Source organism: Nicotiana tabacum, chromosome 22 (assembly GCF_000715075.1).
Source record: "Nicotiana tabacum cultivar K326 chromosome 22, ASM71507v2, whole genome shotgun sequence".
In the NCBI taxonomy this organism is placed as follows: domain Eukaryota; kingdom Viridiplantae; phylum Streptophyta; class Magnoliopsida; order Solanales; family Solanaceae; genus Nicotiana; species Nicotiana tabacum.
The window spans coordinates 224,390,901-224,405,127 of record NC_134101.1 but is presented as its reverse complement, the minus strand read 5'-3'; the positions used below and the strand labels follow the sequence as shown (position 1 = coordinate 224,405,127).

General features: G+C 37.4%; 1 protein-coding gene across 1 annotated transcript; it reads right to left on the bottom strand.

Annotated features, from left to right (window-relative positions):
• Positions 1–8,871: 8,871 nt before the first annotated feature.
• On the bottom strand, positions 8,872–13,923 carry LOC107774025 (premnaspirodiene oxygenase-like). The gene is made up of 2 exons (XM_016593470.2): positions 12,982–13,923; positions 8,872–9,589 (listed from the first exon to the last, which is right to left on the bottom strand). The coding sequence occupies exons 1-2, from the start codon at positions 13,858–13,860 to the stop codon at positions 9,137–9,139; spliced, it is 1,332 nt and encodes a 443-aa protein (XP_016448956.2). The 5' UTR covers positions 13,861–13,923; the 3' UTR covers positions 8,872–9,136.
• Positions 13,924–14,227: the final 304 nt, after the last annotated feature.

Sequence of the window (14,227 nt, the reverse complement as noted above, 5' to 3'; positions counted from 1 at the left end):
GTTTTTCATTGCAGACCATGTCTTCTTGGCCAATGAAGATTCAGTAACCTTAGACCCTGATGAAGACTTCTTGGAAGAAGTCTTGGTCTTTTTAGGCTTGGGGGTCTGAACCTCCACATATGTATATTCCTCCTGATGGACGTGTCCCATCTCCTCAACATCAACAGTCTCAGAAGTCTCTGCAACCTTATGTTTTCCTTTATCTATCCTCTTCTTCTTGCTTTCAGCTAAAACCTTTTGTAATTCACCCTCACTCTATTTCACAATACTTCTTGTGACTCTCCTCTTTGGAAAGGGAATTTTAGCAGTTGTTGGGGAATTGGCCTTTCTTCTTTTGGTGTTCTTTGTAGTGCTTGGAACTTTAGGTGTTGGAGTTCTCCTTTTCTTGGGATTATAACTGGCACCTACTTTCTTCAGAAGGTCTGCTAGGGTTTGTTCAATAGATGAACCAGGTTCATCCATATGAAAACTTAAATTTACCAAACCCTCAGCAGCCTCCCCTAATCCACTTCCCCTATTTTCTTGCCACTTTCTCCTACAATTTCATCCTCAGTCCCACAAATTGCTGGTTTAATCATCTTAGATGTGGGTGACGAATCAACCACTTCTACCCCTGTTCCTCTCACATCACAACTTGCACCCTCTCTCTCTCTCTCTTTTTCATTTTTTTACCTCCGCTCCTTCTCAACTCAGGCATTTCCACATCTCTAATAAACCCAACAAGAAAAAACATATTATTTACATTTTCAACAAAACCATAACGTACCTCAGAAGGGGAACTCTGAATCTTCTCAGAATCAGAAGACCCAGCTCCTTCCCCCTCACTTGTAGACTTGAAGGAATCATCTAAGTGTTCAGATTCTTGGGCTTGGCTAGCCTTTAATTGTGCGTTCAATCTTTTTGATAGTGCACCTATAGCCACAATTTTACGAGCGAACATCTTAACATATTTCCTCCTAGGCTGGGGGGTTGTACTTGGTGGAGGAGGTGTAGAGGAATCAGAAGAGGTAGGTTGTGGAGGAGTGTCTGGGTTATCTTGAGGATTCGACATTGTGACTGATTTCGTGAGAGAATTTTGGAGTTTGGCTTTTGGAAGAGAGAACAATTTAGAGTGAAAGAAATTTTGACGGTCTAGGCAGATGGTAATGATGGGTTTTTAAAGAGAGAAACTTAATTAATGACTAACGATAGATTTTTGCAGTCAATTAGAAGTACAATCAACCTGAAATTTCAGGTTGAATGAGCGATTAAGCTTACCTAGATTTTAGGCAATTTTTGTGGTGAGAATTCTAATAGAGACGGAACTGGTTCAAAAAATAAACGAATAGGATTTTTTGATGTTTCTGAACATAGGTAGGACTCTGCTCATGATTTAAATATTTATATTTCCAATTGTGTAAAGTATAAAAAACGTACCTCATTATTCAGATGAATCAATATTGATGAAGCAGGTTCTTCATTTAGAATCCTCTTGATCATGCCTCAATTTACCAAAATAGAGAAAATGTTGTTAGAGATTAGTGAGTCATATCAACACATGTCACATGAGTATACTATTTACAGTATGAAACTGAGTAAAAATTAATCTAGATATTTACACAAGTTCTAGATTTCATAACCAAATTATTTTTTCATTTTTTTCATTGTGCATTCTGAGATGGTCCTATTAGGTTATCTTAATCATCCCTAATTTTAACTTGTTCCTTTCAAAGATTTCTCTACTTAGTGCTTTAGTAAAGATATCAACTATCTGTTTATCAGTAGCACAAAATTCTATAGTAATCAATCCATTCTTATAGTTGTCCCTTAAGAAGTGATGTCTAACATCTATGTGCTTAGTCTTCTTATGATGAACTGAGTTCTTAGTCATACTAATAGAACTAGTGTTATCACAAAATATAGGGATGCAACCAACTTCAGTGCCAAAATCCATCAGCTGCTGTTTGATCCACAATAGTTGAGCACAATAAGAGGCAGCAACAACATACTCAGCCTCATCAGTGGATAAGGCCACTGAATTCTACTTTTTAGTGGCCCATAATACCAGACATGAACCAAGAAAATGAGCCACACCTGAGGTAATTTTTGTATCCACAAGGAAACTTGCATAGTCAACATTAGCATATCCTACTAGATTAAAGTTACTACCTTTAGGGTACCAGCGGCAAAGGTCAGTAACGCCTTTCAAATATCTCAGTATCCTCTTGACAGCAGTCAAGTGGGATTCCTTAGGATTTTCTTGAAAACGAGCACAAAGCCCTTAACTGAAATTAATGTCAGATCTACTAGCAGTAAGATACAAAAGTGAACAAATCATACCCCTATATAACTTCTGATCAACAGATGAACCTGTTCATCTATGTATAATTTAATAGCAGTTGCAATGGGTGTGTCTATTTCCTTTGATTCATCCATTTTATACGTCTTACACTTCGTTTGCATATTTCTGCTGATGGATCATGGTTCCATTTGGATTTTGTTTGATCTGTAAGCCTAAGAAGAAGTTAAGCTCACCCATCATATTCATTTCAAATTCACTCCCCATTAATTTAGCAAATTCCTTACTCAATTTTTCAGTGGTTTCCCCAAATATTATGCCATCAATATATATTTGTAATACTAGTAGATCCTTACCTTTTTCTCTCAAGAATAGAGTGTTGTCAACCTTACCTCTTTTGTATCCATGTTCAAGTAGGAATTTGGATAGGAGTTCATACCATGCTCTAGGATCCTGCTTGAGTCCATATAGGGCCTTGTCTAGTTTGTATACATGTTCTGGACACTCCTTACTTTCAAACCCTGGAGGTTGTTTGACAAAGACTTCTTCCTTTAAGTAGCCATTTAGGAAGGCACTCTTCATATCCATTTGGTGAAGGGTAAATTCTATGTATGCTGCAAAGGCTATGAGGAGTCTTATAGCCTTCAGTCTTGTAACTGGAGCAAAGGTCTCATCATAGTGTATGCCCTCCTCTTGGCTATATCCTTGGACCCCTAATCTTTCGTTGTTCCTTGTAACCGTTCCATGTTCATCAAGTTTGTTTCAGAAGACCCATTTAGTTCCAATTACTGATCTGTCCTTGGGTCTTATGACCATATGCCACCCTTGACTTCTTTCAAACTGATTGAGTTCATCTTGTATTGCATTCATCCAGTATGAACACTACAAAGCTTCAGCAATATTTTTAGGTTGAATAAGAGATAAGAATGCATCAAAAGCGCACAAATTCATCAATTGAGACCTGGTTTTAACTCCAGAAGTTGGGTCAGTAAGGATGTTCTCAATGGGATAAGAACTTTGATACTTATAAGGTTTCACCACCAACTGATTTCTATTTGAAGTTTCTCTTATGTTCTGTTGCTGAGGAACAAGCTCATGGACAGGTTCCATATGGAAATTAGATTCATTTTTTCTTTAATCTGTTCCCCCTGTCAGGTTGCCCTAGATGGAAGAACCTGTTCCATCACCTGTTCCTTCTTTTGGTGTAGCTTCAGCTTGAGCTGTGATTTTACTCAATTCTTTTACCAGCCCAATAGCTTCATCTTCATGTTCCTGTCTCTCAGAAAGAATGTTTGTTTCAAAAAGAACTACATGTACACTTTCTTCTACACACAAAGTTCTTTTGTTGTACACTTTATAAGCTGTACTATGTGAATAATATCTTAAGAATACTCCCTCATCACTTCTGGGATCAAACTTATCTAGGGAGTCCTTTCCATTATTGTGCACAAAGCACTTGTATACAAATGCCCTAAGATGGGATATATTTGGTTTTCTCCCTTTAAGTAACTCATAAGGAGTCTTCTCTACAAGCGGTCTAGTCATACACCAATTAATGATGTGACATACAGTATTTACAGCCTCTGCCCAGAAGCTATGGGGCAGTTTACTTGAAAGATGCATAGTCCTAGCCATATCTTCAAGAGTCATATTCTTTCTTTCAACTACTCCATTCCGTTGAAGAGTCCTAGGGCAGAGAAATTATGATCTGCACCATGCACATCATAAAATTCAGCAAACTTAGCATTTTCAAATTCAGTTCCATGATCAGACATAATTGATGCAAGTTGATTACCTAGTTGTTTTTGAGATTTTCTAACAAACACAATAAACATGTCAAATGTTTCATCCTTAGATGTTAAAAACAATACCCAAGTAACCTAGAGTAATCATCAACAAGCATCATCATATATTTCTTCCCACCTCTTCTCAATGTTCTCGTTAGACCATAGAGATCCATATGAACCAGTTCCATCGACCTGGTCGTGCTTATCGCTTTCTTGCTTTTAAAAGAGGATCTTACTTGCTTCCCCCTTGCACAGGCCTCACAATCTTTGTCTTCCTTGAACTTGATGTTAGGTAACCCTATCACCAGGTCCTTGGAGACTAATTTGTTGAGTTGATTTAGACTTGCATGACCAAGTATTGTGTGCCATAAGAGGGGATCATTGTCCAATACACTTAAAAAAGTGAGTTCGTTTTCTGAAAGAGTAGAAAAATCTACAATGTAAATATTGTTAACTCTTTTTCCCTGCAAAACAATCTTGTGAGTGGTATGATTAATCACAAAACATTTGGTAGAGGTGAATGCTACCAGGTTACCTCTGTCACACAGTTGTGATACACTGATTAGGCTATATTTTAAGTCATCTATCAAGTAGACATTCTTAATGGAATCTGATTCTGTCTTACCTACCTTTCCAACCCCAATGATCTCACCTTTCTTACCATTTCCAAAGGAGACATTACCTCATTTTAGGTCCTCAAGTGAAAGGAACTCGTTCATACTTCTAGTCATATACTTTGAGAAGCCACTATCCATGTACCATATTTGGCTACTTCCCTTCACTTTGACATGTAAAATGAAATCAGGGGTTAGTCTTAGGAACCCAAACTAGTTTGGGTCCCTTTCTATAGGCAAATGACTGAATTGAATTCTTTTTAGCCCATCCAGGCAGCCTATTTTTCTCTTGAACAAAGATTTTGTTCTTTTGACTGGCCTTTTCTTTTGCATTGTATTCACTTTTGTAATGACCAGTCTTGCCACAGTGTGTGTAGATTTTGTTCTCAGGAAGTGTGATGTACTTGCTTTTGTGATCCCACTTAGGTGTCGGGGTCCCATAACCAAGTCCTCTCTTATTTCTACTATGATGCTCTGTTATCCAGGATAGTGCATTAGAATACTTATTCCATTTGCACGTTCTATCTAGTTCATGCTTCACCTTGCCTAAATCTTCTTTTAGGACTCTTATCTACTCATATCTCTTGTACAACTCATCCTTCATTTTTCCTAGATTTTCTTCTAAGGTGAGGTGTGTGTGATCAACTTTCTTTGTACCTATTCCTAATTTCAGTTTTAAATTTTCAGATCTAAGTTCTAAGATAGTGGTGTCAAGTTCAAGAACCTAGTTCTTAAACTCAGTATTTTTACTATCACTTTCACTAGCCCTGAGTTCCTGATTTTTGCACTTAGCTTTTAGGATCACACATTCCCTAGACAGATGTTCCTTCTCATTGTTTATGACCTTAGACTCATCAATGAAGTCTAGAAGTAATTCAGATAGCTTTTCTTTAGACAAAAATTTAATCTTGTCTTTGAGATGAATCACATTTACCTCTTGTTCATCATCTGATTCTCCAATGTCCATAAGTGTTGTTTTATCTCCAACTTCATCTTCTGAATCCTCATTTGAGCTTTCTCCCTAAGCAGCAACCATAGCCTTTGTTGATCCTTTGTTCTTATTGGGTTGAACCTGTTCCTTCTTCCTATTCAGTTAGCCCTTTCTTTCTTCCATTTAATTTCCCACTAAGGACAATTCTTGATCATATGGTCAGTTTTACCACATTTGTAGCAGCCTTCGCTAGTTTGTTTTTAGGGGCCCTTGGTTTGTTGAAGGTTGCACCTCCTGAAGAACCCTTTCCTCTCATTAGGTACTTCTTGAAATCCCTTGTGATCATATCCATTTCATCATCCGCTAAATTTGCACCTTCAGTTATTCTAAGAGCCAAACTTCTTTCCTTCTTGGGTGCATCCATTTTCATGGTTTGCCTTCTCAGTCCATAGGCAGTGACATTTCCAATCAACTCATTCAACTTGAGAGTAGCAATGTTCTTTGATTCCAGAAGAGCAGTGATTTTGCTTTCCCAAGTTACTGGCAAGACCCTTGACAAGATTTTCTCAACCTTGTCTTCTTCAAGGATAATTCGTCCAAGAGACTTAAGTTCATTTGTTAGTGTTGTGAACCTTGTGTACATCTTTTGGATGGTTTCACCTTCCTTCATGGTGAAATTCTCATATAGATAATACACCAGTGTTCCTCTTAATCTCTTTACTTGAGGAGTTCCTTCATGGGCCACTTATAGAGTGTCCCAGATCTCCTTAGCAGTAGTACATCTTTGAATTCTGCTATACTCATCTGAACCTAGTCCACACACAAGCCATTTCTTGGTCTTGACATTCTTTTCCCATTTCTCCAAATCTTCAGCAGTACAGTCAGCTCTTCTCTTTGACACGTCTACTCATTCAGCATTCTTCTTTGTGGTAGCCAGGGGACCATCAGTAACAATGTCCCAAAGTTCATAGTCTTATACGATGATGTGGTCTCTCATCTTATTCTTCCACCAAGAATAGTACTGGCCATTAAAGAATGGAGGCCTAGCAGTAGATTGTCCTTCCCAGTTTCCAGGTAGTGCACTCATCTTGATCTATTCTTAAGGTGTTAGCGTCTTCAAGGAAAATCTGCTTTGATACCAATTGATGTTTTATACTTCAATACCACACAAGGGGGGGAGGTGATTTGTCTGGTACCGAATTTTCGCTTAACTTGATTATAGAAGGACCTGGTTCTTCTATGAGTTCTAACTGCTACTGTTGTAGAATAATAAATACAGAAAATAAAGAACATAAATATTTTATGTGAAAAACACCAGGCTCAAAAGATGAAAAAATCACAACCCACCTTTCAGTAGAATTTCTCAAACTCTCCACTAAAATCACTGAGCCAAAAAGTGCATTTACAAAAAATGCTTTTGTAAACCTAGGATAAACTCTAATCCCGTTGTGGCACACAGCCTCAACTGTTGCGACAACTACAAGTTAACTGTAACTTGAAAACTCTAAGTACCTAATACAATTGCTTCTAAATAATTTGAAAGGTACAATGTAAAATCACCTACTACAATTGAACGAGAATAAAAGATAGACACTTGGAACTGATTCTTCTATCTGGTTCAAGTAGCTTCAGGTTTGCACGCTTGAATCACATATAAATTGCTTGCAAAATTGCCTTGCTATTTTACTCTCAATTCATTTTTAACTTCTGCTTATGTGCATCACCTGTAAAAGAGAACAACATTAATATTTAAGAAGTTAGCAATTAGAGATTGACTAGGATACCGATGCTACTCTTCCATGGTGGAAGAGTTCTAGTTGATCTCATACTCTAACTCTATCCTTTTCCTAAACCGTGTTCTCTTTGTTTAAGGAGTCTTTCTCCTTATCCAATATGCAATATTTTCGATCATGATGAGGAGATATCACTTCTGATAAGTTAGGTTTGTCTCCTTCACGTACATCTCACATGTATCACAACTGTGTTTCACAAGATAGACCCGGTCCATATCCGAGTTCCTTAAACTTCACCTTTACTTGGCCAACAGTAACTGGCAAGAACTTTTCGTTGTTATTCATCAAACCTCACATAGCTCAAGATCAACAATACACAAAACAAAATATGATGATTCCATCATATTATCTTTTTTTGGTTACTAAAACCTAATCATCATATTATCTTTTTTTGGTTACCAAAACCAGGCATTTTATTTATTGAAGAGGGAATAAAGGATTACAAAGAGGGGGCTGAACGTAGAGTTACAATCCCCTGCGAGTCCAAAAGTAAGCGCGGTAATAAAAAGGGTGGAGGGTTATCAAAATCTACAACATGCCAAAGCTCCCGCAATGCCATTACCCTCCCTATAGGAGTGTTTGACCTGTGGCTAGGGGTGGGTATTCGGTCGGTTCGGTTCGGTTTGAAAAAATTCTGTTCGGTTATTCGGTTTTCGGTTTTGTAAAAGTAGTAACCGAAACCAAACTGAAATAAGTTCGGTTCAGTTCGGTTATTCTAATTTCGGTTCGATTATTTCGGTTCGGTTTTCGGTTTGAACATTATCATATTGGACTCCTTCTATGTAATAATACGACCGACGAATTTGTTGATTTTTCGCAAAACTTCGAAATTGTTGGAAATATTGTGTTTATAGAAAAAAATAGACTAAACTTTGCACACTGTATGGATCATAAAATTCAAACATAGTGTAAATTACAACTCTGTGTGAAATTCTCCCGGTATCTATCACATATGCTATGGAAGTTTTAATAGACTGAAAGTCTTTAAGATTGGAAAGTTGATGGACTTAGTTAATTGGGTTGAGCCTTTGATAGATTGGACCTAATAGTATTGATTTATTACCTATGGGCTTAGCCTATGTATAACTTAAAGAACATATATGTTAATAATTCGGTTTTTCGGTTAACTGAATTAAAAAACTGAATAACCGAAAATCGAACTGAAAAACCAAAATTTTAAAATTTTAAACCGAAATCGATCGAACAAAATGAATAACCGAAACCGAAATTAAAAAAAATTCGGTTCGGTCGGTTTATTCGGTTCCGACCGAAATATGCCCACCCCTACCTGTGGTGTCCCTCTAGTATCTTTTCTTTATAATGGAGGGATGTAAGTAGTATATTTAGTTCACACGGATAGCATGTCACTACATTGCAAAATATAAAAACAACAGAAAGTCTTATTTGACAGCTTGCGTGGAAAGCTATAATGATATATCTATATATGAAAAAGGACACAAATATTATAAATAATAAACACCAACGGAAGAAAGTACAATGGTGGGGTTGCCAACGAAATTCAGTTGCAAAGATTCTTCTTTTAAGAAAAGGTTTGACGCCATGAGATCACTCTTCACAATGTTGATAAGCAGTTGCGATCACGTGTAGGTCATTCTTTCTGGCACAAGCTGCTCCAGCCGCCTCAGTCAAGTCCAGTTCACTTGGATTGATTACAGTTGGGAGTTTTCAGTCAAAGTGATACAATAATTGAGCTAGTGGAAAATAAACATTTGCTAAACCAAATGATATTCCAGGGCAAATTCTCCTTCCACTACCAAAGGGAAGATATTCATAATTATTACCAATATAATCCATAGAGTTGTGTTCAAATCTCTCAGGTTTAAAGCTTCTACGTCATCCCAATATTTTGGATCTCTTCCCATTGCCCAAACATTAACCACGACTTTTGTTTTAAATGGAATAGTGTAGCCGTTTAAGTCCGTTTCTTCTCTACATTCTCTTGGAAGCAAAAGAGGTACTGGAGGATGGAGTCTGAAAGTTTCTTTAATGACCATCTTTAGGTATTTGAACTCCTCGACATCAATTTCATCAAAAGTTTCTTTCCCTCTCAAGATTTCTCTTACCTCTACTTGAGCTTTGGAAAATACACTTGGATTCTTCATCATTTCGACCATGGCCCAATTAATTGTTGTTGATGAAGTTTTTGTTCCCCCACCAAAGATGTCCTTCATTTTCGAGCAAGTTACAATATTCACTTCTCTTGCAAACTTCTTGACAAATTTCTACTGAAATATTCAAATAACATATTTGTACTACGTTTGTGCTACTACCTTTATTCTTACACCAAAAGGAATTATAAATTTTCTATGACGACCCAAAGGGTCATCACCTGTTTTTTTATCCATTATGTGCTTTTGAGGCCTTGAAAACTTCATTTAAAGTTGCTTTGATTTTCGTACGCAGTCCAAGCGCGTAGCCGGAAAGATTAAATATGAAATTCTGTGAAAAATGTTAAGTCTTGAATTTAAAATGAATAAATTTGACTTTGGTCAACATTCTGGGTAAACGGACCCGGACCCATAATTTGACGGTCCCGGAGGGTCCCTAGGAAAATATGGGACTTGGGCGTATGCCCGAAATCGGAATCCGATGTCCCTAGCCCGAGAAATAAATTTTTAAGTGAAATTATTTTCAAAAATTGTTTAAGGAAATTTGAAGTGAAAACTTATTAGAAAGTAATGGTATCGGGCCCGTATTTTATTTCAGGCACCCGGTACAGGTCTCACATATGACTTGAGTCATTCCTGTTAAATTTGGTTAAAAACGGACGTCATTTGACGTGATCCAGACCTTAATTGAGAAATTTAATGTTTAAAAGAGTTTTGAGAAATTTTATTGATCTCGAGGTTTAATTCGATGTTCGTGATGTTATTTTGGTCATTTGAGTACACGAATATGTTCGTAGGATATTTTTGAGGTTGTGTGCATACTTGGGTTGGAGTTTCGAGGGCTCGGGTGAGTTTCGAGTGGGTTCCGGAATGCCTTAGGCTTAGGTCCTCGGTGGAGGCTGTGCGGTCCGCGGAGGGGCCAGCGCAGCCGTGGTCGCCTTTTTGCGGTCCTCAGTGGAGGTTGTGCGGCTGCAATCGCCTTTGTGCGGTCCGCCTAGGGTGCTGAACTGCAGGTCTTCAGGGAGGGGCCAGCGCGGCCGCTGTCGCCTTTGTGCGGTCCGCAGTGGAGACTGTGTAGTCATGGTCCATTTGATGTGATCCGCACAGGGGATCTGAGAGGGGTATAAATTAACGGGAATCTCAGTTATTTTTTACTTTTTCAAAACCCCAAAACATAAGATGCGATTTTCAAACAATCTTTCATCTCCAAAACGTTGGTAAGTGATTTCTAACTCATTTTCTTCACTCCTTAACATATTTTAACATGATTTCAACTTCAAATCAAAGAATTTCATGGGGAAAATTGAGTGTTTAGGGTAGAACCTAGGTTTTCTAAAATTGGGGATTTGGACCTCAATTGGAGGTTCGATTTCAAAGCAAATTATATATTTGGATTCGTGGCGGAATGAGTTATCGGGTTTTGGTCCGAACCTCGGGTTTCGACCACGTGGGCCTAGGGGTGATTTCTGACTTTTGGGTAAAACATTTGAAAACTCATTTTCATGCATTGGGGTTGATTCATTTAGCACTTATTAATGTAATTAATTAACTTGTGACTAGATTCGAGCGAATTGGTGGTGGAATCAAGGGGTAAAGCTATAGTTGAGACTTGAGTGGTGATCAAGGCATCGAGGTAAGTGTTTGGTCTAACCCTAGCTTGAGGGATTAGGAGTTGAGTCATACTTGCTACTTGCTTCTTGTTGAGTACGACGTATAGGCATGGTGGCGAGTATCTATACGTTGGTGTTAAGCATGACCATGAGTCTTAAATTGAATGTTGTTGTGTACTTAAATGACACTTGAGTGCTTTACTTAATGATCTTCTATGATTGAGTATTTTCAATAATCGAACTGAGTACAAGTTGAGTTGAGGTTGGTTATAGCTGATTCTCCCTTGCCGGGATGAATAATTAAATATTGTTGTTCCCTTGCCGGGAAAATTATAACATTGTTGTGTTCCCTTGCCGGGAAGTTATTACATTATTTATGTTCCATTGCCAGGATTTTTTGTGATTGTGTGATGAAATGTAAAAGGGAGCGGGTCGTACGTCTACCACAAGATATAATGAAATGGGAGCGGGTGGTACGCCTACCACAAGATATACTGAAATGGGAGCGGGTGGTACGCCTACTACAAGATATACTGAATTGAGAGCAGGTGGTACCCCTACCACAAAAATGAGAAATGGGATCGGGTTGCACGCCTGCAACAAGATGAAACTGAAAGTGAAAGTTGCCTTATTTCTCTTTATCCGTGTTAGAAGCTAAATTGTAGTTTCCTTACTATTCTTTGGTATTCTGTTTTATCTGCTACCCCCAAAGCATGTTTCCCCTTTCCCAGCTTTGATTTCTTATTACCTGTTTACTTTTCCGCCATATAGTATATAACTGCACAGGTTTATCTGGAGTCTAGTCCTAGCCTCATCACTACCTCACCAGGGTTAGGCAGACACTTACCAGCACATGGGGTCAGTTGTGCTGATACTACACTTTGTGCTCGTTTGCACAGATCCAGGTCTTGGATAGCAGCTGTAGCGCGGGAGCCAGCTTTCAGTCCAGTGAGACACCGAGGTAGCCTTGCAAGCGTCCGCAAGCCCAACGTCTCTTCTATCTTTATTTCAGTCTGTTATCTCATGTATTCGAGACAAACAGTTTATATTTTTCTTTCAAACGGTTATATTTAGTACTCTTAGAAATTCGTGAGTAATTTGACACTAGTTCTTGGGTAGAAGCATATGTTGATTTCCGGATTATTGTTCTGTTTCTTTAATTTAAGTCTTCCGTACATTTATTAAATTCCGTTGTTTTTATGCTATCACGGATAATCGTTAAAAGAAGTGATTTGTTAATGAAGTAAGCTGTTAAGGATTGGCTTGCCTAGCTTACATTAATATGCGCCATCACGACTCCCGATGGTGGAAAATCCGGGCCGTGACATTTTCAATGCCAAAAACCCAAAAAAAAAAAATATCAAGTTATTTTGCTACTTGTTTCGTTATCCTAATGCCAAGTTGTGGTGATTGAAATAACATTTGTTGTAATTTTCAAATGTGTAAATTTTATGACGAAAGTAAGATTAGTTGTCCTAATTGAAAGCTAACTAAAGTGACTCTTTAAGTACAGAAATTAATTATGCAATTTGAGAACGTTAGTATTAAAGATAAATCATAATACTTCATCAATTTCACTTTATATGGCACGGTATAATTAGATACAAAGTTTAAGAAACACAGAAATAATTTTCGAACTTGTGATATTAAATATGCCATGAAATTCCTATGGCTATAAAAATATGTCATTAAAGGTAAAATAGAAAATTTAAAGTTAAATTATTTCTTATATAGAAATACGTCATTCTTTATGGAATAGGATAAAAACAAGTTCCCCAAAAAATAGAATAGAAGGAGTACTAATAACGAAGATAGAAATATGCAGTATATAGTACGTACAGAAATGATAGCTTTGATGTTGTCGTTAGTGATTGGAAATTGAAGGCCTCCTTCTTTCATAAGTCTTAGCAGTACACCAATTATACCTTCACCTCCTGATTCACCATCGCCTTTTGAAGTCTTCTTGTGCTCATTGATGATATTTTCAAGAATGGCATCTAATTCATTGTGTGTATTCATAACTTTAGCCTTCATTCCAGTGAGCACATGAAGAAACTTCAGTGAAGGGAATATATCAGCCACATTAAACCCTTCTATTAAGTTTGACACTTTTTTGACTAGTTGTACAAATTCGTCTTGCTCCTTATATTCTTGTCCAAATGCTGATCTACATGTCATAGAGTTTGTGAAAAGTGAAATCCTTTTTGTAACATTAACTGGCTTACCAGGAGATGATCGAAAAAATTTAATCATACGATGAACTTCATCTTGTCTAATTGAGTTGAATGACTTGACATTTTTGGCACTGAGCAATTCCAAGAGACAAATTTTACGCATTTGTCTCCAGTAATTGCCATAAGGAGAAAAGGCAATGTCCATGCAATTATAAGAAAAAATCTTGGCAGCTACAAGTAAAGGCCTATTTGCAAAAGCGAGGTCATGAGTTTTTAGTACTTCTTTTGCCATCTCAGGAGAACTAATAACAACTAGAGAAACTTCGCCTAGTTGAAGGTGCATAATTGGTCCATATTTTTTGGCTAAATCTCTAAGGATATGATGTGGAAGTCCACCTAGCATATGAAGCATGCTTCCAAGAATAGGTAATTTCCATGGACCTGGAGGCAATCTTTTGGTTTGGCTATTGGAATTCTTCCATTTCTTAAATAAAAAGAGGAATGACACAAAAAGGAAAAGGGAAAAGAAGTTGAAGAACTGCATTTTGGGAGGGAATTAAAGGGGGGATTATTTGACTTGATAGTTTCTGCAAACTGTTGTTGCAAATATATGCTCTTTTATAGGCATTTCGTTTAGGCAAGAAATGGGATTTCTCTAAAAAAAAAATATGAGATATGCATTTTTCAGCAACTTTTTTTTGTCAATGAAAAGTACTTCACTTGACTCATTGAACACATTATGTGGAGCCAAATATGAATTTTACTTTTGGGAGAAAGGTAAACTTTGTTTTTAGTAATTTTTGTGAGTAAATGTCACGACCCGGATTTCCTTATCCTCGGGAGTCGTGATGACGCTTACTCGTAGAAGCTAGGCAAGCCATGAACTTAGAAATCATTAACTCCTTTATTTT